At 37.1% G+C, this 26,313-nt stretch overlaps 1 protein-coding gene across 1 annotated transcript in view; it reads right to left on the bottom strand.

Moving 5' to 3' along the window:
- Positions 1-26,313, bottom strand: part of MIPOL1 (mirror-image polydactyly 1) — a 161,358-nt gene that overhangs the window by 93,555 nt on the left and 41,490 nt on the right. The window contains exons 9-10 of the mRNA XM_009319375.1: positions 25,922-26,092; positions 2,452-2,559 (exon numbers count right to left, since the gene is read on the bottom strand). Of these exons, the coding sequence (XP_009317650.1) occupies positions 2,452-2,559; positions 25,922-26,092 (279 nt within the window). The remainder of the gene's footprint in view (positions 1-2,451; positions 2,560-25,921; positions 26,093-26,313) is intronic.

Below are 26,313 nucleotides of genomic sequence, written 5' to 3'. Positions count from 1 at the left end.
AGTTAAAGATTTAAAAAAACCCCAAAACTTTCTTAACAGAAACTGTCCTGGATAGACACAGAAGGAAAACCTGGACTCCTTCTGCAGGACAGGTGTTTACATCTGAATTAATAGCACACAGCGCAGTTCCCAGTTTGCACGTGGAGATGGTTAAAGTAAGTGTAGATCTCTAGATCATAGTGAAAATAAAAATAGTTGTGTTGATATTTAACGCTGCACTACAGAGACAAATGGCCTGTCCTATTTCTCAGAAAATGGTCAGATGACCAGGCGGTGATCTGCAGCGGAGAGGAGACAGGAGGGGATTCTTGGGTCTGTACATGCACCCTGCGTGTAGCACTTAGGATAGCTTCTGAGCGCATACAAGAGGCAGGAGGCGGCAGCTAAGAACAAGAGGGTTTCACAGGGGAGGTGTGTGCCAAGACCCCACAGCGCGTTACCTGTCAAGGGGCTCCGGCTGGACATTTCTCCGTCAGGGAACTCTGCCGCTGACGGCAGCAGGAGCACGCCGGCCAGCCGCAGCCAGGCCCAGAGCACCAGCCAAACCCATTTCTAAAGGAGTCGCTGACATGATTTTCATCCCTACCAGCCAGTCCATATTTTCTAGGCTGTAGCTACACTAAAAAGGGGTGATAAGCCTTTCATTTACATGAGTGCTTAGGTCAGGAAGAGTGTTCATATGCTGTATATCAAAGCTAACTACTATTGCCAATATTTCATAGGGGCATTTTAGGGTTTTCAAGGTCAAGAATTCAACTTGACCCCTCAGCCTTTTAAAAAGTACTCTGATGCGCCTGTTTTCACTGTAGGCAATAGTAATATGAACTGAGACAAACTCCACAGAGGTACAATATTAAAAAAAGTTCAACTTTAACAAAAATTGAAGAGCATTCCTTTTTTCCTCCCCAGACTTTCATCTCTAAAAGACTACAACCAATTAACCTCTAACTTTGAAAAATCAAAGAATGCCTGTGACAGCCAGAAATTAAATTCTTTAAAGATTAGGTGCTGGGAGAGCAATATCAGGCTTAGAATGAAATCCTCGTAACACTATGAACTATCAAGTCACTTCTTGCTCTGAAAATATAATTATTCTGTAAGCATTACGTCAGGCAATATTAAATGTAAAAAGCGTAGTTTCGATAAAACATTTCTGTTTTCTAACAGAAAGACTCTGCATAATATTTTCAGTGACACAGAAAAAACAAGTCAGCATGCAATTAATGAAAAACAATACTATGTTCAATAAGTAGCATGCTCGGCAAGCACTAACTTTTAGTGATACCAGATTCAAAACAATACTATTATTGTGGTCAGAAACAGCCCTGAATGTTTATGATCTCTATTTCTAGTCATCTGAGGATGGATTGCTTTCAGTATTGCACACCTGATTTTGTAATATTCACCATAGATTCTGATGGCAGTTATAAACCCATGGAACATACAGCATTTGTGTGGCACACAGCCTCTCTCCGTTTATTCATTATACTTTTTTTTTTTACTGAGAAATGTCAAACTACACAAGGATTTACCTTAATTCCTATGCTTTGCATCGGTCAAGTTGTTGCATGAATAATGATGTTTCCCGAATATAAAAAAAAAATTAAAAAGGAGGCAGAGGAAAATCTGCCTGTAAATGAGGTAAGTATGGACCTTACTGCCTAAACCAAACACAGTTTTAAAACGACAACACAGTATCAACAGAGCAACTTCTGTATTTATATTGTCTCTCCACTACCCATCAAAGAGATTTTTAAGAATATAGTTGTTGAATAGGCGCGCACAATGCTTGCACATCTTACCTGGCATAGTCTCTTATTCTGGCTAGCGGTGAGACTGCTGGTTATGTAGCTATCAATTCCACTGATGTTACAATTTCCCTTTCTCAAAGCAGCAATAACCTGTCACTTTACAGTGTCCTTTCTCTGACCCTCTCCCGCCTCGCTGAACATTTTTATTCTTATTGACAAGACTTATTATTCCTCCTCCCAATTCCAACTAGCTACCCTTTTGCAAATAGTAGTATCAACTATGTGGTCACTAGTAGTATAGGTCAACAATGTTATTAATATAGCACACACTGCTGGGAGCAGATCAAACAGCAATGCTTTAAAATATTAGTTTTGCAAAGGTACCATGAGGCAAATAGTTGCAGTTTTCTTCATGTTATAAAATGCAATATTGCAAGGACAGACCCCAAGAATTTAGCGTTAATTACCAGCCCAATAATTTGGAGGATATGTTATTTTTTTTCTCGTTGTTTTCATACACAAAATAAAATAAAACAAAACCGTAACAGAAGGGTGCTGTATCTGTGTTTAAAGAAGGGGTTGTTGGCAAACACCATAGCTCACTTCTGCCGAAATGTACACAACTGATATATGCAGCCCAGAAAGCTGGCACCAGGGGCTTACAACCTTAATTTGCCTGCAAGAAGAAATGGAGATTTACCTTCAGAGCACGTTCTTGATTGTTTTCAGCAGTCAGATGTCTCGTGTTGTTTGCTGAAGTCTGGTTCTGCTCTTTCAGATGATGAAGCTCCTGCTCCAGCCGTTTGCACTGCAACGAGGAAAGAATCCCATTAAGTAGAGGAGTGTGGGCATATTTTTTTCAACAAGCCAAATGAATTAACGTAAATAACCCCATCACCATTTCTGCAGTAGTGAAAGCATCAGACAAAAGCAAGTTATAAGCCCAGACCAGTACCAGAGCTACGTTTTTTAAATGCGCGTCATTATTCAATTTCTTCCTGGTCCAATTGTATGCCAAAAAAAGCTAAGTTTAGTATCAGATAAGGACATTTTGCAGAATATTTTAAAAAGTCTTTAAAATGTCGGGTTGAATTTCTGCTCCTCGCTATGCAAATATAAGGATAGATTTTGGCTTTTATGTATTAAGTAAGTGGATATAAAGGAAGAAATACATGCTTTTAGAAAATCAAGCAAATGAAGGACCCTCCTCCCAAATCCAGCCTTTTATTAGAGAATATACATGTAATTTTTATAGTTGTGTTTTTCACGCTAAGAGATTACTCTAATTCCCAAACACACACCACATCTTGAAAGAAAAGAAGTCTTAAGATTGTTTTGTTTAAATATTTAACTTAATGACAAAGAATGAAAAATTTAACATTTGCTCCTGTGTGCATACAGTAGCATAGTTACTGCTGTCAGCTGAACATCTATTTTAAAGATTAAAGGTCTGCAAATTGTGAGCTAAATTATATTTCACTGTTTTTTATGGTAACCGTAAGAGGTCTTGCCCAGTTACCTTGGTTTGAAAGAGTAATTAGTTGTCAGCAGACAGTTCATCGTCTTATGAAAAAAACCTGTTTTACAAAAAAAAAATATCAAAACAAAACAGACGAAATACCAGGAAGATGTAGGGGAACAACTGTTAGAAGTAGGGAAAAACACAATATTAGCACAAACATTTTAAAACAGTATATTGCAAGCAAGTAGTTTGGATATCACCACCAAAACCCAAAGCTGATAGACTCTGTTGGAACAAAAGACAGTTAATTGATAAAAAGTATTTTAATAAATACTTTCTGAAAACACTAGTAAGAAAGGAATGAGAATCATGATATAATGCCCATGCAAGCATTGCTGTCTCAAATGAAAGACCGGGAAACATCAGTCTTGTGCTATCTTAGTGACTGTGGAAGACACAGAGCTGAGCTTCCCGTCAAGTGTATACAACCTATTCCTGAGTGATTCAGTACGTGGGACAATGAAGCATGGCTCACGTCAACTCTAAAAAAAGAAAAACTGTGAAACAGAGAGCTGTAGGACTGCAAAAATTATAACTGAGGTCTAAGTAAAATAAGGAGTACTAAAGGATCTCAGAACAGAAATTTTGAAGACATATCAATGCATACACTTCTTAAACACAAAATAAGTCCTTAACAATGTACTGCACATCATGTATCCAGCATAGTATATAAACCAGAATGATCCAATCCTATATTTGAATAAGTTTTAAATGATTGTAGGTGTCCAACAGTACTATTAAAAAAATTCAGTTCACATATCTGCTGTTGTATTTCATGACTTCTGTTAGAAATCTGGGCTCATTTCTAGTAGGATTACATATTTTAAAGGCAGCAAATCTCTCTGGCCTAGTGCATCCTCTCAGTGTCTCTTGTAAAGTTCCTTAATGCACAGTTTCATTTTTATTGCAAGAAAAAGAGAAAAAGACACTTTCCCATAAAATAGGGAAATACAGAAAAAATGTTAAGATACATTTGATTGCAAATATTTTTACAGACTTGAGAGATTTAATGTCTATGTTTATCTCACACATGCACAAAAAAAAAAATCACGAATCACAGCTGTAATTCTTTTTCCATGTGTCTGCAGACATGAAGGTGCTAAAAAAACTATTGAAGAACTAAACCCAGATTATGCAGGTTTTTTCTCTCACAGCTTTTTTTCTCTAGTGTATATGATCTAAACACCATTTAAAAAATAAAATAATCTACTATAATGTCAGGCATTATGACACTTTACACATTACATCATGTAAGATCCGCAGGCCTCTCACTTTTCTGCTTTGCCAACACTCTTCTTCAAAACAGTGTTATGGAATTCCCAATTTGACAACAGCACAGGTTTCTTACAGTAAATATTACTAAAAAGGCCAAAATCTCAATCTACCTCTAAAACATGGATTTATATTCATGCTATTCTCTTGATTCCAAAAGAGAAGTGAAAATACGCTAAGAGCAAAACCTAGCTACAGGACCATACGGAAAAAGATCTTGATGTACAGGGCAGGTTGCACAACTAAGGGCATGGGTGCAATCTTATCCTGCTCTCCACTTCACTCCTGTGAAGACAGGACAGTGAAATAAACAGCAGCAGTGGGACTCTAGTATCATGCGGCATATAGAGCATGTACAATAAAGATGCAACACAAGTAACATAAAATGGGTGGACTTCCCTATCAAGTCAACCTTGACATGATTACATTTACATCAATCTTGGCAGCATTTTGTAATTCATCTTTAATTTTATTTCCACTAAGAATGTTGACATCTGAAAAAAACCTAGGCATATTCAATCAGCATACTGCTTGAATCCATTCTGAGGGTATCACTGAAAGAAATGGTGATCTAATTTGACCTTTGCTCATAAGTGTCTTAATATATTGGAAACAATGTATTAACAGAAGATGTTCTGAATTATCAGTCAAAATATATTTATTCCTAGCTGTCTAGGAAGTAAAATCTTTAATTATCCTGTCTGTGAAAGTATTATAATAATACTCTTAAATGGCAAGAGTTGTGTATGTCTTTGTGTATGTCTTACTAAAATTTTATACTCTACAACACTTTGATACCTGAACTACTTTGAAAACATTAAAATAGCATTCTAAAAGCAAGCACTCTTTTTCACAAGAACAAGAGCATATGAAATTTCTGTGTAATCGTGCTGTAAAGAAAAGTTTTAAAAATAGAATTTGAAACAATGCAGCCCTTCTATTCATTCGAGCCAGCATTTTTTGAATTCTGTGTCATTGGTTGTTAGCAAGGTCCAGTAAAAATAGATGTTCTTTAGAAGAACATGTGTTTTTATTGGTTCAGTCCAGGGCTCTAAAATGCCAACAGCTGCAAGTAAGAAACTGGATTTCCTTCTAAAAACATATACAAAAATACTTTTTGGAGCACAGTGAAGAGAAGACATAGTCCAATTCAGTACTGGCAAAAAGGAAATATTGGATGTATCCTTTTAAGAAAGCTGAAAGCTAAAGGAAGTGTTTCATTTCAAATATTATAAATAAGAACATCTAAATCCTGAATTGTGAAAACTCATACTTGGGAAACCTTCAAACAGAATCCTTTTAAAGTCAGAGACAAAATATCTTGTGCCACACAGGTTACCTAAACATCTGATCTGAGGTGTAACTGTGCACTTAAATGGAAGCTCCCGTGAATTTAACACTTCATGAAAGATGGGCTGTTAATTGAGAAAACTGCTTCTTTACCTCAGATACTTTGACTACATCAAGGAATATGAGAGCAGCGTAGATGGATGTCAAAGAGAATATGCCTTGATCAGAATGCTAAAGACTTTTCTAAGTAAAGGATGTTAAAGCCTCGTAAATGGTAACGTCGTTTTATAAAGGTTTCACGCAGACAATCCACCAAGAATTAGCTTCATCACGTGGTCTACTGTGTGCATTCTGAGTTCTGTAACCAGAGAGGCAACACTGAAGACACAAAAAAAACCCCCAAAACCCAACCAGAAAAAGGTTTCCTCTCTTCTTTCAAACCCTCATGTTTGTTCTCCTCTCTGAATGTATTTCCCTCAAAAAGTCTCCTATCTTAGCTAGCCTCATTCAGATGATAACATACTTGTCAGGCAGTGAACCTCTTTAAGCCAACTCCAAGTGTTACTTGAGCAACCATCAGTGCCCAACTGTACAGTTTTCACTACAACATCATCCATTCCCAGCAACAGGCACTCAATCTCATCTTTAACCATATTTCCACAGTGCAACCCAGCTGTGCTCTTCTACATGCACTCAGTCTTTCCAAACAACTACCCCTGTAGCCAGCACAGGATATATCACAAGCAGCTAAGACACAAAATAGAAAAGCAAAGCAGGTGACATACCAAAAGGATAAAAAGAGATTCAGACAGGAAAGAAGAGATAGACAGCAAGTACACCTGTTCTTCCCTCCCATCTTCTAATTTAAACCATTAGGCTACTGGTGAGATTTTTTTAATGAGCATCAGCTAACATGATTCAGCAGAATGAGGATGTTTGTGAGAGGTACCGGTTCAACCTGCACTAGGTGCTGACCCCCTTCAGTCACAATCCAGGTGGGAGGGTTGAGAATGCCACAGGAAAAATCCAGAAAAACTGCAAAAAGGAGCACCTGCTAAATGGGCACTGATGGAGAGGTCAAGAAGAGGACCAGGAGAACATCACTGAGTAAAGTCCTTGAGCCTCGCCCAGAAAGAGACTGTTAAAAGATGGTCCTAGTTCCAGGTACACAAAAGGAGTAAAGATGGTTTACAATGAATTGAGTATTTCAGAAGATAGAAAAATCAATGCAGGTAACCACTTAATAGTGTTTGGCCTTTACTAGAAAATGAGGTTGCATTAACATATCAAACATAACTTTAGCACTTGTATAAACAAATCATCTTTAACATGCTGTCAGCTTTTCAGCATTTTCTTCTTCAACTTGTACCTATAACACGTTAACACGGTGTTATGGTACCTGCCATGTCTACACAGATTGATGAGTTATTTTTTAATCATTACGTGACATGATTCTTCAGTGAGGTGTTCTGAAAGTAAAAGGTACAGACATTACACAAGAGTAAAGAAAAATCTGCAAGCCATTGGAGAAATAACATTAGGAGGGACAAAGATGGAATACAGCAAAGCATTAACATCGAGCAGAGCAAACCCCTGCCCCCAACCATTTGGTCCCCGTGCAGTTTGTTTATATGAAGAGAGCACCTATCCCCAGAGGCCTCATGCAGAAGCATATTTAACTCTGCGCTACTCAGGTCAGAGAGAGTCATACTCAGACTGTCCACGTGCTTTCAGAGAGACATAAATGTTTTGCTACACTGGGGTCCCTTGCTCTCATCTCACTGAACTAGACAGTAATGTCAGGTATGTTATTCGTTTTGTATTACAGCGCAGATTTGACCCAGAGAAAGGGTGGCAATTTCCTCAGCCAAGGGTGATGCTCCTTGGCTGAGGAAGCAACACCTAAAGCTGAATAACAGAAAACCATAACACTTCCTTACTACAAATGCAGTCTTGGTGGCAATTTAATCCTGTTACATCTATATTTGCTTTTAATACTACTATATAGGATACAATGTTTTCCATCGTCTTTCATTAAAGGGAATCCAAACTAATCCCTCCTGAACTTACGGCAATATGCTATGGAAAAAAAGAAGAGTCAACACCTTATGCCATTTATATGCTAAGAAAAAAAAGGAATTGATTTGTCTCTGTTAACACAGATACGAGGGTCAAAGTCTGATGAAACAAATGTACTATGACTAAGATGAGGCCAAATTCTGCATAAAGTTCTTTCCTGAATTCTGAATTACATTTGATTGTCTCATCCAATTAGTACATACAAAAGATAGTATTTTATGAAAATATATTTGTTCATCTAGAGTCCTTGTCAAAACCTGCGACGCTTATAACCTTAAGAATCAGCACTGGCATAAACACAAAAGACTCCGCTGATGAGATTGCTGAAAAAAGGGACAGTATGTAGATGGAGGTACCGCAACGTGCTTGCCCTGCTCTTGTACTCCTCCTGAAGCCTAGACCATTGGCTGAGTGGGGTCGGGGTGGTGAGGTAGGGGGATCTTTGGTCTGATCTGATTCTATCCAGTCAGTCTTGTGTGGTCTCCATAGTTTCATAATAGATCTTGTACATAACCACAGCCTCCCACAAATAGCTTCATTCTGTCATTAAATTTAAGGTAACATACTTTTATTCAAGTCGGACAAAAATCAGAAGTGAGTGCTTAGTCACTTACCATGGGTCAGCTGGTGCATATCAGGGCCTTCAGTTAAACAGTGAGTACTCTGCCACATTCTGTGGACTTTTACGCATGAAGACCTTGCTGAACTGGGATCTCAATTACTGAAGTAGTGAGAAATAAAAATAATCTAGTTCCTACTGAATAACTTGGGAAAATGGTTTATGTCCTCCAAATTATGGGAAAGTAGGAATCCATCTGAATGCCAGATGAACCATTTTCCAACATGCATTTTTTCCTTTATGCATTTTAAACAAACTGCTCATCAGCAAACTAAATGACACACTGTATCTCGATGGAAAATGCACAAATACCATTAAAAGATGAGTTTATGGGATACCAAGATCCTACTACGACACAACATAATAATTTTGGAAGTGATAAATTGCAGATACATTTTGAAATTAGTTAACACATATTCACGGCAACGAACAACTGAAGTACAAATAATTATTCTAGACACCAAACATGAAAAAGATGAAGAAACATGGCTACTTTTCCACCCGTTACATTTTTTAAGTCATCACCTGTGGAAACGTGAATACAATAAACAACACGTGAAGCAAACAAACCCAATTCAACTGATTCTTCTTTTAGTTTATTATTTTGTTCGCCTTTTCTTACTTCGTTTATAATGATCTGCACTTCAGAGTAGCTCCCAGCTCAAAGATGCCAAATGGAATGCAAGTGTTCTCAGTTTGACAGCCCTTCTCTCCCCCTCCCCTAAATTTTTTTTTTTTTTTAACAGTCTGCCCCTTGTCCCAAATTCATCACAATTTCTGGAGAGGCAAACATCTTGCGCCACTTGGATGCTGCACAGCTCTTTCCTTTGCAGACAAAAATAATACCAAAGTCATCCAGTCAAAACACAAACCAACCTTTGGTGTCACTGTGAATTATGTACTTTGAACTGCAGATGTTTGGAAGCACTTATATTTATATAAATAGATTTTATCCTTTCTCTTCTAAAATAATAATTTTAAAAGAAATAAAGAAATAAATGAGTTTCTATATAATAATCACTAGAAAGATTTTTCCATTAAATTATAATTTTGAATTAAGGCTTTCTAACCTCTGAAAGAAAAGACTTTTCTTCAAAGTTCTGGCAAGCCATCAACAAATGTGTTTAAATGATTATTTATACAATGCCCAGCAGCTTAGAACTACTGGGATTTCAAGGAAGAGAAGTGCTTTTGTAGAGCTTAGGCCTCAGAAACATATGCATCTTTAAAATTTCATATTCTATTAGTAAGAGAAACACTTAAATGTAAACACCTTTTTTTTGCAGCAGTGCAACGGTGTCTTGCTCCATCAGAAGCCACAAAAAGAAATGCATCAAAATACAAATGAAACATTTTTGTCTTCCTTGTCACTACGACAAGGAGCCAGTTGGAACCTTTAGCATTAAGGCAGATAATATGCTGTATACATGACTTGGTTTCCTCCTACCATTCCTTTCCCTTTCTATTTCTGAACACTTCAAAATGCAGCAAAACAAGCTTTCATTTATTTTCATTTGAACAGTTAAAGGAACTGTAAGTGCACAGAAAGACATTCAGAAAATTCAGACAGTAAAGTTTAACTGTTTCCACTCTTCATGTTAACAGTCCTTCCCTGTGCCGCTATTCAACAGCACTGAGTAGCCCTATGACACTCACCCACCCAACTCCATTCTCTATATATTCTTACACTTCCTTTCAGTGATGACATTTCAAAGATCAAGACAAGCTTGATCTACTTCTCAAAGAGCTCAGCACACACAGACTTTCCTAATCAATGACACTCATTATAAAAAATGTGCAAGGAGAGGAAGAGAAAGGAAAACGGGATGTTCTCGAGCAGTATGTGATTCACAGGTCACTCAAGCAGGGTTCCTGTGCTGGCTGTGCCCCTGGACTACCGCGGCTCTGCTAACAGGGGGCTGCTGACAGGCTCCTGATCTGCAGGAGGAAAAATAACAGCAGGAGCTGCTGAAGCCACGTAACTGGGTCAGTTTCCTGTATCCATTGCATATAAGTTACCAATCTTACCTCACCTCTGATCCATTCCTTATAGTCGTTTCTAATCAGAATATAAACCCAGTGACCTGGAGTCAAACATTTATTCATGAGGCTGTACTGGGTCTGAAATTAGGCAAAAATGCATTCAACTAACCTAAGAGTGTTTTTTTTCCTAATTGCCTGTCATATATAAATAAGTGACTTCTGTTTTACATGGAAGTCACATTATTAATTCAATTTTTTAATTTCATGCCTGTAAGTCTAATAAATAATGTATAAACTAAGCATGTAAGCTGACGAGTAGTACGCAAGGTTAGTATGCTTGCTCACACACACGCCCCGCTGCAGAGTTGTAGAAACACTAGAAACTGGCACAGTACAATGAACTTCATATAGTTCGCATGTCAGCGTGTTATATTCAAAAGCAAAGGAAATTACCAATACTCCCAAATAATTCATCAAATGGAAAATACTAATTAAAATTTTATCATAAGAGGGAAAGATCATTCAAGAGTCAAGATTCTCTTTTAAAAGCAACGACAAAAAAAAATAAAAAAGTAAATCTTTATTAGCTAAATTCGAATCACTGAATAAAGGTCTGTAAGTACAATAATACTTAGAGAAGGATCAGTTTTACTTTCAGTGCATGGCAGCAATTCCAGCATACAGATTCAAGAGACTGTTTCAGAGTAGAAACTTCTGCATAGAAAATAATTCAGAGTGACTAACCTCAACATCTTTAAAAACATTTCAAGAATACAACTACACAACACCAAAGAGGTCTTGGATTAAATTTGCCATTAAAGCAGGGCATGTATTAGTATACTACTTACAAGAGAACCAGGATTGAAATACCCTACTGACTACCTGAAATAATTTCTACCCTGGTTGAGTAGTAAGCAGTACTGCAAGAAAGGTCCCAAAGAAGACAGTCAGAGCAGCTGAATATTAAAATACTATTCTGATCTTCTTTTACTTATGGTCTTAGTATCCGTTTTCCAAGTCAATGCAACTCCCACATACTCATTTACACACTATTTTGCAAGGCTTTGGTCATTCTAAACTCCAGTGCTAACTACTGTGCGATTCGTTAGCACACTGAGCTGTAATATTATGAAATGGGCTACTGCAGTCAACAATAGTTAGTAAATGCAGATAACCTAATATACCATGATTTTTTATCTTCAGTTAGATAGGGACAGATTCCTCAGTAGCCAGCCACCTCTTCATCACATGGGCTCAAAAAACAATAACATTTCATTCCTGCAGATTTGTAGATCACATTCCTTCTAACATGGAAATAAAATCACAGAATGGTTCAGGTTGGAAGGCACCTCTGGAGGTTGTCTTTCCCAATCCTCCTGCTCAAGCAGGACCAGTTGCCCAGGACCGTGTCTAGATGGTTTTTGAATATCTCTAATGAGGGAGACTATAAAAGACTATGTATTCCTAATAAAGGAAGGAACACAAATTTCAGAAAGCCATGAACTTTATTTTTTACTAGCTGTTTTACTTTTTTGTTTTATTTCTCCTCCTTCATTGTTGAAAAGAGGAAACACAGGTCTTCCCTCTCCAGTTTCTTTAGCCTGTCCCTCCTTCAAATGCAGCATCTTTCCTCCTTTCCTTTGCACAGCAGAATGTACACATACTCTAATTCTCAATTCTCATCTTCGCCTGTGTGAGGTCCATTCCACTGCACTGTCTCATTTTTCTCTACATTTTTGCTTCATCTTGTTCCCATAAATGTTCTCTTTATTACGCAATTCTTCTCAATACCTCTTCTTTAATTATAGAAGTGTTTGATGATGTTGTACTTCTTGATAAACACTGACTAATCACTTTTTCCAACACTTAAATGAAGTTAGTAAATAGGACTTTCTTGTTTTATGAGATGAGAAATTAGCACAGCAAGTTTAAGAAGCTTAATCAACCGACAAGATCATGTCAGAACTGGGATTACTACACCCAAAACCTTTGCTTTACTGACTCGACCAAACGATACGGAGCTATTGCTTTCCATGGCCACGTGTTTTGCTGGCTCCTCAGAAGAGTAGTCGGTTCCATTACAAGCAGATGGCCCTTGGCCAAGAGACAGCTTGTCAAACATCTGACACAACACACCATGACAGATAGCTGATAATTGCTTTTGTTAAAAGCCTTTCCCCCACCCGCAGTTAATAATCTGCAGTGTTGGTACTCAAAAATATATATAGTAGAATGGAGGTAGTGAAGGTGTGAAAGGTGTATGAAAAGGAGAAATTTCAGAAAGAAACATTCACAGCCTGATCTTCCAACCAGATCTAGAAATTAGGAATCTGATTCTCAGATATATGCAAGGCACTCAGCTGCTGACAGAGGTATGTTTTTAGAAAGTGTAACCTTATTTAATTGAATGTAACCAATATTAGTTGACAAGAAACCAAAATTTGGTAAACAATCTGTCATTCTAATGAGCTGGTTTTCAAATAATCTTTAATGGATTTTCTTAAAATCCATATGCAAACAAGACTATTGCCTAAATGTTAAATTGGCATTTACTCCACAAAAGGACAGGAATACTTCTGGTCCATTTTTAAATATCACATTATTCGAGAAAACACTATCATGAATCACTGTATAGATGCCACAGTTTTTTAATCTCGTTATTCAGATATTGTAATCATGGGATTGCAGGTGTTCCTCATAGTACACACTATCTGTTTGTCCTGATAAATACTGTACTCTCAATTGAGCCATCAGTTGCTTAAGTGGCAGTTCTTCAATTTTTTGTTGTGTAATGTGTTCTCCCAAAACTTCTTTGATGTGTAATAAAAGTTACTTTAAACTAGAGATTATAACAAACTAAAACAGCTAATTAGGTAGGTGAAAGCACAAAGCTCTGCAGATATGTCAGGGACGAGAAACACTTTTTGAATAAATGACGTGAATCAGTAGTATTTGCTCTTTCTCCATGGAAGCAAAGTTTCCTTTTTCCGGAAACTTCGATACTAAAGATCACAACTATCTGGAAGCAATATTAATATCAGTGTTTTAACAGTCTGAGAATAAGTGTGAAAATGGAGTAATTAATTATAAATCTTCAAATGTTGTTGTGAAATCAGTTTCTTTCTCACCAATACAGAGATCTAGGTAACAGCAAATATATAAAATTTATATTTCAGACATCTTTTCAAATTTGCTTATATGCACTAAAAAGTGGAATAAAAATATTTTTAAAAAATCAAGAAATTAATCAGCTTTGCACAAGCTTAAAACGAATCATACATAGAAGACAAAGACAGCCCACAAAGAAATGTTTAAGAAAGTAAACAAAAACTCTGCAGAACTAAAACAAAAACACACATTTAGAAATTATGTATTGCTCAGCTTCAGTAATACTGAGAAACATCTGTATCATTTTGGTACACGAATACGACTTTTCAAGTATTAAGTAGTGGTTGAATCTGAAGATTTTACCTCTGCAACAAAATTTAGTTTTAGCTTCACTGAAGTGTTTTACAAGGATTGATGTGATGTGACTCGCTACCCAAATAGATGCTCACTTCTCAAGAGGATTGGCCGTGCAGCTTTGAATTAACAGCCACCTAAAAGCTTTCAGATATGTTACTGAAAAGCAGAAATGCTTAAACCTAAAATCAGCTGCCTTTGACACGTGCAATTACCAACATTGCCCTCATTCAGCTCAAAGCTTCCTGGCAGTTCCGTCCCTCATGCGTAGAGGGTAGGACACCCTAAGCAGAAAAAAATTAAGGAAAACACAAAGATAGAAGAATGTTATGACAACTTCTGAAAGCAAAGTGATGGGCCTGCCTGCCAAAACAAACAAAACGGGTAAATGCACGACTACTGCTGAGAAGTGTCTGGATGCCATAGAAGACAACACACACGACATAAAGAGAACATGTACGAGACACACAGCTGCTGGCTAGCCCTACAGTAGAAAGCAGGCTGATATGACTATTTAGCACAAGGGATTAACAAGGATTTTGCTGTTTCTTCTGGGAAGCTGGCACTGGATGCTTTCATTTTCACAGTGGGATTTTCAAGACTAGTTTTGCAGACTGAGGTTCAGTTGAAGTCCTAACATTTTGACTGTGAAGGGGACCTCAAGCAATGAGGCTGAAAAAATGCTTGCAGATTGAGAAAGAATACTTTGTCTCAAAGCTACAGAAGATGAAAGAGGTAAACTCACAGAGAGGGCTGGTGTTCACTCCTGTCCTGAACACAACCCAGCAGAGCTCTTTCAGGCAAAAAAGAGTGGAATCTATTGTTTTCTAATGTTGCTGGGATCTGTAATACAATCTCTGTCTGAGGTGTGAAATTCCTCATCATGATTACAACATGACTTGGAAGGAAATCTTACCTGTAGGTGACAAGTCATCTCATGAGACAACAAGGAGCAAAGTGTTCATAGCCATTCTTCTGACACAGAGCTTTACTCTGTTTTTTGGGTTTTAGCTAAACTTTGGTAATACTTCTGCAGATAGCAGAGAAAGGTGTTACAGCTAATTAAGAAATAAGCAACTCAGCATAACTGAAAGATGACCAGCAACTGCAGCAGAACTTTGGTTAATATACTTAGATTTACATGTGTATAGCTGCTAATTCATTAACTAGAGGTAATGTTAAAACTCCCCTCTCTCAAAAAATAGTTATCAGTTCCATGTTATCAACCATATAAAGTATACATTCAGAAGCATTACTGCCAATTACCCTGCATCAGTGCATTACACCAATGAAATATCCTGTAGTCAGCCACTTGTTGTATTCTGTATTTCTGATAACTCCAGAATTGCAAAAGTTGTCATACTTTTATGATTTAATACTGTTCCTCATCCACAGTTAATTTTTTTTTTTTGTTACAGCTAGAAGTATGAATCTTTTTACACAATCACAGCTTCTTAAGGGTCTTCAAGTATTTCTACATATTTGAATTGTGTCATTTAAAAAAGTATTTTCAATACAAAAGTAAACTATATATCAGAATATGATATTTTGTGCTGACTTTGTGTATACCCACAGCATACTCAACAACAAATACTTTAAAAACATTACTGAAAAGAATGACAACAAAACATTAACATCAGAAAGTGTTAACAAGTTCCCTGACAATAGCATCTTCCAATTTCATGCAGGCCACACGCAATGGGAAAGCCTGTCCTTCATTTGCAATAGAGGGTAATGGAAGCTAAATTTTTCTTGTTCTCAAGCAACTCAGCTTGAAAAATAATTAACAGTGAATAAACAGAACATGGAAAAGAGGGTAAATCCTAGACACTCACCATCTGAAGCACGAAACAGTAAAGCCATACAACAAACAAATGTAGGCATACTTGGTGAACGAGACATAGATAAATTAACACTACTGTGAAATCTTTCTTTCATAAAGAGAATATTGATAGATTTTCTTGTTCCACGTCTTTTGCCAAGGCCACTACACACTTTAGACCAGAATATGTAAAATAACTGCATCAAGCCTGAGGGCTTCCAGCAATTGATTAATGGCTTCACAACCAAATAAAAGGTCACAAAGTCCAGACCAAAGCCAGAGGGAAAATTGCTGTTGTGGTAATTGTTACCTGTTCATTTAAAAACAATTAAAAATCTAGAAAGAAATTGAAGTAACAAAAATGTTTATTAAGTTCTACATTTCAGTAACAATCATCTACCATTCTGTTGAAAATGAGTAATCAGCTTATCATCATTACAATAATTTTTCCTTACACCTTCTGTTACTTCCAGACCTAAACTTTCTTACTCACCACCTCTCTTTACTGCTTAACACACATGTTGAATCATAAGGGTGACTCTGGAGGGTATTGCAATGCAACAGGTCACTATTTCACTTTAGGGACTCTGGGGAAAAAAAAAAGGTCAACAAAAAGCAGCTCTATTCATTCTTCTTAGCTCCATGTCCCACAATATTCTTAGTCAACTACTGATATTGTGGTAGTGGCACGATCAGCAATATAGTTTGGCTACTATTCTTTGAAGACATGCCCACTGCCCAATTCAATCCAGACTTTACATTCTGTGTGTCATTTTAGTTGTGATCTATGCTACTAGTTTGAAACCTATTTCTCCTTGAAGAAACCAAGTTCATTTATGTCTTGTGGACAGGTCCAAAATCTTCACCAGAAAAGTGTGCATGTAAAGTAGTCTAATAATTTCCAAAGTAAAAAGGCTGAATACAAACATACTGGAATACTTTCTCCAAGAACACTGATAGCTTTTACTTCCCTTTAGCTATTTCTTTTATTTTTTTAATAAATCTGATTCTCCTCCTTGAAGTCATCTCATGTTTATCCTTAATTTCATGTAATACACTAGCAGAGTTTTAATGTAACTAATTTAAAAAATATTCTCTTGGATTAAATGGATTTTTTCCATTTCTATACTTATAAATAATGAAGCTTTGAACTTTTATCTAAAGTTCTCAATGACTCTCAGAAATTTTCACTGAAGAAACACAATTTGCACACTACTTTGCACTGGGGGTGCAATTTGTAATTTCTCTCACCTGTCTCTACTTCTTAATGCTTTGTTTTGCACCATGGAGTGCTATCTGAGAACATGAACTGGATTCCTTTTTTGATTAAAGAAAACTCAAAGATGCACTCCAGGAATGCACCTACTGCATTGCGACACAAATGAATATTCAGTTCATAGGACTTGACTACAGCTAGTCCAAAGTAAAAAACAAACAAACAAACCAAACCAAAACGAAAGCACCCCCCCCCCAAAACATGTTAACATGGATGTCAGATGCTGAGAACTATTTCATACTCCAGATCCATTCTTATTTGTTCACACTACTTGCTAATACAGACATAATCAACCACAAAGTTGCAACTGTGAACATTCAAGAAGTGGCAAGTGGGTAAAAGCAAGGAGGGAAATGAACACACAGGTCAGACATATTAACCTTTTCAGACTCCACATTAAATATAAATATGAAACACACAAATCTTGTTTGTCACCTATCAAAAGAATTTTTATGCAAACTCATCCGGGTATCCAAAATAACAAAGTGTTTTTGCAGAAAGATTTCTTAGAAAACTAGCTTTTAATATGAAACACACATATGGATTTTTTTTTAATTTTTAAGAAAATCAGAGACATTTTATCCAACAGGTAAGCAAACTGAAATCTGATTCAACATTCAGTACCTAACTTGAAACTGTGAAGTGTTAAGTACCGTGGAAAACTTACTTTAGGTACCTCTACAATAGTTCTGGTACCTATAGAACTTATTGCATGCACAGTGATTCAGTCTCCTCTTCAGAGGGAATACTATTTGAATTCTGCTTGTATCACATCGGAAATTTCCTCTATGGGTTGTTGCTACTGAAACAGGAGATCAATAAGCATACAAAACATTTTTCCTCTCTTTCATCCTAGGGTTTTGACATTAAATATTTAAATTAATTCTAGAAATTGGTTTGGAAGTCTAAGCTGTGTGAACCTAGAGCTTAGCACTATGATAGATGAGTCAAATAGCAATTAATCAAACAAGCCTGCATGCAAATTTACTGTCATTTTCGAAGGGGTGAGGAGTTTCTAGGTACTGAAGAAAAGATGAATGTTCGACTGGAAATTCATTGACGTTTACAATTAAAGACACAAAGCTTGATCATGCCCTCAAATACTATGCAGACATGTATTTTCTGAATTCTGCACAACACACTGTTTGCAGAGGAACAACAGGTGATTTAACAATGCAAACAATGATGTGTCTCAGGGCATCATTCAGCCAAAACCTTATGGCAGTAAGAAGAAGAAATGTAGTATCAATTAAATTTGGCTTCAGAAGTTCAAAAAGACAAACCGTAATCCCTCTCTTCAAGGAAACATTGCATTAACATTTACATATTTACTCATACTTAGCATTCATGGACTAAATACAAAAGTTCTGTATAAGAGCTCCTTAGGATAATTTCCTTTGGATCCTCCTCTCCCTCCCACTAATGACCTACCAGCTGACCTGCACTCCCAGATGTGAGAAGCATTAACTGAAAAACTACAAGACCTCAGGCAACCAAAGCTTTGCTGAAGTCAAACTAAGGAACAAGCTGCAAAATATTCACTTTCACTAGTGAAATTCTGACACCAGTGAAATCAAAGGGAGTTTCATGCCCTACTCACAGATACCTGCCTACAGAGAAATCACAACCTCTGCTACATCAGTGCAAGAGACCAACTGACACTACAGACACAGATGTGTAATGTCCCCAAATCTTCTCCTATCATCCTGTCTGAACATCTCACCTCTCCTCAGCTTTCTTAATGCCTTCAGAACTGAGAGTTGCATACAGTGATCAATGAAAATAGAGCACTATGACGAAAGATTGAAAAGGTGTTATTCTTTTGGGGAACATTCTACACAAATTAGCAAACCCAACGTAAGACATCAAGAGGATTCTGTTTGGCCAGTTTCCTCTCTATTTTAGTCTCCAGTGGACTAAAATTCCTACTTCAGAAGAAAAAAAATACTGCACACATCTTCTGAACGTAGCCAAATATTTAACTGAGTATTCCCCTGGAAAATATTCATGCTCCAGCTAGCACAAATATATTCGAGGTAGAGAGTCAGTGCATACCTAGTCATCTCAGGAAGTAAAGAATTATTATAATTTTTCAAGCTGGGTTTGTTTTTAGAAGAAGTAGGCAGCCAAGTAGGGAAGAACCTGCCTTTTTGACTATGACGAAAGATTGAAAAGGTGTTATTCTTTTGGGGAACATTCTACACAAATTAGCAAACCCAATGTAAGACATCAAGAGGATTCTGTTTGGCCAGTTTCCTCTCTATTTTAGTCTCCAGTGGACTAAAATTCCTACTTCAGAAGAAAAAAATACTGCACACATCTTCTGAACGTAGCCAAATATTTAACTGAGTATTCCCCTGGAAAATATTCATGCTCCAGCTAGCACAAATATATTCGAGGTAGAGAGTCAGTGCATACCTAGTCATCTCAGGAAGTAAAGAATTATTATAATTTTTCAAGCTGGGTTTGTTTTTAGAAGAAGTAGGCAGCCAAGTAGGGAAGAACCTGCCTTTTTGTGAGATGCAAAAGATTCTTGATGCTCTTCAGCACCACTCCCAATAGTTTTACTCAATGCCTCCCAACTGCAGCAGTCACTGGCTCTGTTTGGCCCTTTGAAAATTCTGTAACTGGTGAGATTCACTTGGTTTATTCTGAGAAGCTGCGAAGAAAACATGGATTTAACCATGTTCAGTATAACATGGACTTCCTAAAACATGGATTTAGTCAAACTTTCAAAGAATTATCTTTATTTAGGTACACAGGAAACAAAATGTGACATTATAAAGCACCGTTCCAGTGCAACACAATTGAATGGAAAACTAATATTGCTAATCACAACAATTGCTCGTATAACTTGGCTTTTTGTGATCTTTCTTCAGGATCCTTTCTACTCAGCATTATCTCCAAAGAATAGACGTCTGTGAGGTTTACCTGAGGCCACTGATGTAAATAGCAATAGAACTGACAACCATTTCTTCAACTCTTGTTTCTTTTCTCTCTGCAGTCACAGTGCAACTTTTAATGTTAAATCTTAAATTATTTTTTTAAATTTAGATCTATTCTGTATTTTATTCCATATCCCTATTGCTTTCTCTCAGGACTTGGACTAAATTTGCAGGGCAAAAGGGGCATCCTGCGGACAGCTCATCTCTCTCTGTTTAGCAATCCTGCTGGTAAGTAATTTCCCCATGCCCATTCATCTGCTACCTCTCAGAGAAAAGCACTGCAAATGAGGGCAACAGGAACTTGCTGTTCCCTGCCCAAAGGAAACCAGCCATAAGAACGAACCAGCATGGACCTTGGATCCTCAAATTACAATAAACATCCCCTTTACCTTCACTTCCCTCCTCAAATAAGCCCGTGACCAAAATCATCAGTATCCCACAGCAGCTGCCTGGGTTCACGAACAACTGCGAATACAGTGTTCTACCTTTTCTTTTCCTGTTCCCAGATATCAGTGGCAGAAGGGAAAAGGTAGTAGGGGAAGCATGCTGGCCGAGCAGCTAGGAGGACACTGTCAAATGTGCCAACCAAGAACTCGATTGGTATCCTTAACCAGGAAATGTCAAAGGGTACCAAAACACAAGAGTTTAAAACTGAACTGCAAATTCAAATTACTAAAAATAACATCCCAAACTGTGGTTTAGGTTGCAAAGGGATCACCTCTATCCTAAGATAAGAGAGTCATGAGGCATCGTAACCTGTCACCTGAGTATTCTCCAATTAAGGGCCCAAGATCTGTAAGTAATTTTTTTCATTTACATATGCTTTTGTTAGTTTTTACACTTCACACAGCTCTTGCGTTTATTACTTCAATAAGACCTGTTCACTCATGTGTGCTGAGAATGCCTTAATGCTCTGTGAATCACAGATAACACAGAGCTCTACACCTTATTTGGTGTAAAAGGAGGGAAATTGCTTGAGCAGAACGTAAAAAAAAAGTTAGCAAGAACCTGGCTTGCTGTAAGTACAGACATTTATCAGTTATTAGTCATTAGTCGAAACTGATAATGATGGGCAGTGAAGCATAGTGCTTCTCATCTTTGTTTTCAATGACGTTAAAGTGCTGCCAGCTGCCAAACAGTGCCTCAAAATGGAGAAAGGTACTTAAACTTGCTTCAGATGAGCAACTGGGTGCATGCCAATTTTTTACATGAACAGTCATAAGCATGTTCCTGCACAGCAGGATGTGATCAAACTATTCAAAGCTGTAAAACCAGGTTTGCTTGCCAGTTATGTTATTGCTTCAAGATCAGTGTATTACAGACGATACTTTGCCAACCACTGTTTTTCCTTAACAATAAATTCTACACCTTTAATATTTAAAACTCTGTATAGAACTGACTGTTCCCAATTAAAAAAAACACATTTACAGAATGAAAGTTAGGACTGAAAACATATCGAACACACGATCTCCTGAACTATAAGCCATCTCTTATTTAGCTTTAAAAAACCCACTTCTTTCAAGCTGTATCAATTAAAAGGTCCCCTTTCTTCTCTAAACCAGAAATAATTGTAATGACTTACTCAAGTCCTCAGCTTCAGCTGCCAACCCTGTAATCATATTAACATTCCTGTCCATAAGGTGTGATGTGGTTAATAGGTGGTTGCTAGTTTGAGACATTGCACTGTATTGCCTCCTGCTGGAAACCACTTCTTTAAAGAATTTTATGAAGATCACACAATGTGAGTATGCCATATGTAACCTTTATTAAATGTCTGTCACTAATTGGATTACTCAAGCAAGAAAGATTTTTGAAGAAAGGCAGAACTGTAGTACAACCAACTAGACAAATAAGTTTTTTCCTTGAACGGGTTAAGACAAAACCAAACATAACAGACAAGAAACTGATGTTTTATTCCTCATGACAGTCAGCATCCTTCTCCATTTTCCTTTCAGAGTGTGCTGGTTTTGGCTGGTTAATTTTCTTCACAGTAGCTAGTATGGGGCTGTGTTTTGGATTTGTGCTGGAAACAGTGTTGATAACACAGGGATGTTTTCATTACTGCTGAGCAGTGCTTACACACAGTCAAGGCCTTTTCTGCCTCTCACACCACCCCACCAGTGAGTAGGCTGGGGGTGCACAAGAAGGTGGGAGGGGACACAGCCGGGACAGCTGACCCCGACTGACCAAAGGGATATGCCACACCATATGACATCATGCTCAGCATATAAAGCTGGGGGAAGAAGAAGGAAGGGGGGGACATTCGGAGTTATGACATTTGTCTTCCCAAGTAGCCGTTACACCTGATGGAGCCCTGCTTTCCTGGAGATGGCTGAACACCTGCCTGCCGATGGGAAGTAGGGAATGAATTCCTTGTTTTGCTTTGCTTGTGTGCACGGCTTTTGCTTTACCTATTAAACTGTCTTTATCTCAACCCACGAGTTTTCTCACTTTTACTCTTCTGATTCTCTCCCCCATCCCACTGGGGGGGAGTGAGCGAGTGGCCGTGTGGTGCTCAGTTGCCGGCTGGGGTTAAACCACGACAAGAGGATCAGTCATAAAACAGACTCAAGCTCCCCAGTATAACACAGTATCTGTTCACTAACAAACATATCTTAGCAAATACAACCAAACAGTTGAGTTTGTTTTTTTAAGGGGCTTGGTACAAGAGAAGATGGATGTCAATGTTTAGCCACGCTTTAGTTGTTTGTTTTTTATTCACTTGAAAATACATACTAAAAGTAGTATCAAATATTTGAGTTTATACCATTTTATTTGTTTTCACACATACAAAAAGTAGTTTGCATATTTGCTCAGCAATCTAGTGAATGATCTAAGATTACATACACATGCACAGCTCAATACAGTGATTGAAGTGCCTCTATCTGCTTCGTAGTAAGAAGTAACATTCATGTTTGAAATCGCAAAAAAATATGCAGATGTTCTTGGTTGTTACAGCTCAAAAAAACATTTTCATGACCTTTCCAAGACATAGACAGTGCTCTTCATTTTTTGAAGAATGAAAAAATTATTCAAGTAAAATTCAAATAGAAGAATCACAACTAGCTAACAACTGCTAAGTATGCTGCAATAGCAGTCCGGTTAAATGCAACTTAATAGTATAACTACCAGAAATAGTATTGCAAAACTGCATTTCAAAGACTAGTTGAAAGTAATCTGTATTTGCTTGGTCATAGGAAACACACAGTTTATAGAATGTCCATTCTCTAGGAATGTAACCTATTCCTTACTTGAAATCAAAGCAATGTGTTAGAGCTGTGAAGGCTTTTGTGTTATTGTTTCTTACCGAGAAAAATCAGAAATCCTACAAGTAAAACCCCAAAAGCTAGATACTACTTATATTCACTGTGCTCAGTTGTCAAGTGCCAGGCTATTGTGAAGAAAACCATAAAGAAGGATAACAGATGTAGCTTCATTAAACACAGTGAGTCCAAACCCCTATTATCATATAGGTAGTTCTCTGTCATACAGAACTGGTTATGGTGGTCACTCAAATGACATTGCTGCCTCCAGCCCCACACAACAGCAAGCAGGAACAGAGCAGCACGGTGTTCACGCAGCGTGTCATGAAGCATTTAGCTTCCATTGCCCAGTGACCTCTGAACTTTAAAAATGCCTTTTCCAGAGGATAGCCACAGCACGCTAATGGTTTACTCTACTTCTGCTTTGTCTCAGCCTGTTCTCATCAATCCCCCCCTCATATTTGATGTCACCTCCACCAAAAAGAAAAAGATTTTAACTTGCAGATGTTATGAATGTCTGAGGTGACCTCAGCTCTAACTTCCAATAATTTGCATTTGTTATGCTAAGCATATACATCCCCTGAATTATATCTAGTCCCTTTGTGGTCTAATGTAGGAATCCCTCTCCTATTGTTCTTGCTGTTAGCACTGTAATAACTACCGCTATTGCAATGTTAACAAAAGACTACTAATAATTCAAGTATGGTACGAATTCCCAAGGAATCATCAAGTGAGGAATGCAAGTTGAAATGGTAGCTTCAATTCCAAGGACTTATTTTCTATATTCAAGAGTTACAGCCGTAAAAGCATCGCATATGTGAAAACACAACACATAATCAATAGAGTTCTAATACTAATAATTAATTTAAAACAGTGGTATTATAAATTGCAAATGGTATCGCAGTAGTACAGCTTAATACCAAATATTTAAATTTCCATTTGGTGGGGATTTATTATTTTATTCATTTATTTTTTCAGCTGCACTATCTACTTAATATTACCTGTGCTTTTTGCTAACAGGCCTACAGATTGCTTTGCTAGTTGTGGCACTTGAGCCATTACTATATAAAATAATTATCTTTATCCAAGCTGATTACTTGGAAAAGATTACTCCTTAAACAGGCAGCTTAAAAATCAATTCAATTAAAACGTGTATTAAAATGCCCTACAATGACATTCTTCTGACATTCATAAAGGTTTTATGGTCCAAGTATGCCTGAAAATCCACTTCAACAAAGAAGCAAAAACGGACAAAACAAAAATAAAAACATCAGAAGATCCTTCTCTTTTGCTGAAAGCTTTTCTCTTATAAGCTGCTGACTTTTCAAATGCTCTGTGCAAAGAAGAAAGAACGTAAACTTTCGGCAGGACTGTTGGATGTTTCCCAGTAGCTATGCTGCTCATCACTATTATAAAAGCAAAAGAAAGTAGACTGAAAAAGTAAAGTTCCACCATTAACATCTTCCAACATTAACATCCTTTGCAGTGGATAGACACACAAAGTATTTTAAGCACCAGGCAGATGGGGCTTTCGAGGTTAAAGTAGGAGAGAATGCAAGAACAATGATTGCAAAAAAAGTGAAAATTACAGAGTGTGTAGAAGGGACTCTTTTACCAGGAGACTTCTCAATACAACATAAATTCAATCAACATTATCAATGCCATTCAAGATCACAAACCTGACTTTAAATCTAATAGAAATTAGTTAGATGTGGGCTAACTTTGGTAACTCACATTAAAAATCTAAATTTTCAATATTGGAAGAGTCAGATGAAATTTCTTGCCTGGGATGAATACATAAGGAGTTTCATCCAGTCTAAAATCTTGTGTTTTCCCAGGAGATATATCCCCTACTTGGACCGCTCCTCCCTACAACCTGTTCCCATTGAGCTAAATCTAGGTTAAAATCCAGGAAAGAAAACTGTGGGGAAAAAAATAACAACAGAAAAACTCTTCCATGAGATGGGAAAAGCACGGAGACTCTCTTCATGGTGAAGAGAATGAAGACAATATTGTTCTGTGAAAATAGGAAATTGCAGGGAATGAGTGATCTGAGCAGAAAAAGGACCTCAGGTTCTTTCAAGTCATGTAGCAGAAGTGTAAGACTTTGAGAGTCAAGGACCACATGCTGATTTTTATCTCCTGAATGTAAAGCAACAAAGGGAGGAATTGCTTGCATCGTTGCATGTGGTACCGTTATCTTCCTTTAATGTATATTTCTGCCACTTGTAACCCTTTACAAATCCTTGAGTCCCAGTTAACTGTCATCCAATGCATTATACCAATACAGCATACTGCAAAACTAAGCCCTTAATAGCTTTTTAGATTGGTCAATACACTAAAAACTATTTTTAAAATAGTTTTAAAAAAGGAGACAGCTAGTGATCAGGTGCAAAAAATACAAAAATAGTTTTTCTCATGAAACGCATTGATACCATTTCAATGGGCACTACTACCATGAAGAAACAGTTGATCATTAATCAGCCATTTACTACAAGGGCTCTCTTTGAGATTTCCAACAGAGGAATGTAAATGAAATAATTTTCTTCCCCAAAAGTAAAGCAAAAAAAAAAAAAGAAAGGAAAAAAGAAAAAAAGAAATTTGGTATTGAGTGATTATATACTTGTAGAGACTTACTTGAGACAAAGCAGCATCTCGTTGTTCTATTACTGCATTCATTTCCTCAGCTATTATTTTCTTTTTACGTTCTTTGGTCCTGTGTATTCGATTCAGAATTACAGCTCCATTCTTCAGTATATCTATCCCTGTGTCTGCATTGTTTATTCTGTTCAGTAATTCCTGTAATGTCTACCAACAGCATTATATGTTAGTCAGACATGAAGTTTTAATATATTTTATTTAATATAGGGTTTTAATTAATAGGCACATGTGAATTGTAAATTGACTGAGTGAAGTTATTGAATTTTCATATTGCAGCAAAGATGTACATTATTAGTGTGTCAATTCTTCTTTTTCCCACATCTTAGTTCTTGAAACCCACTCAATTGAACTTAAGCCTCTAAGATATA

This window comes from Pygoscelis adeliae, unplaced genomic scaffold (genome assembly GCF_000699105.1).
Source record: "Pygoscelis adeliae isolate BGI_AS28 unplaced genomic scaffold, ASM69910v1 Scaffold71, whole genome shotgun sequence".
In the NCBI taxonomy this organism is placed as follows: domain Eukaryota; kingdom Metazoa; phylum Chordata; class Aves; order Sphenisciformes; family Spheniscidae; genus Pygoscelis; species Pygoscelis adeliae.
Note: the sequence above shows the minus strand (reverse complement) of the source record. Positions and strands in the feature narration are given on the sequence as shown.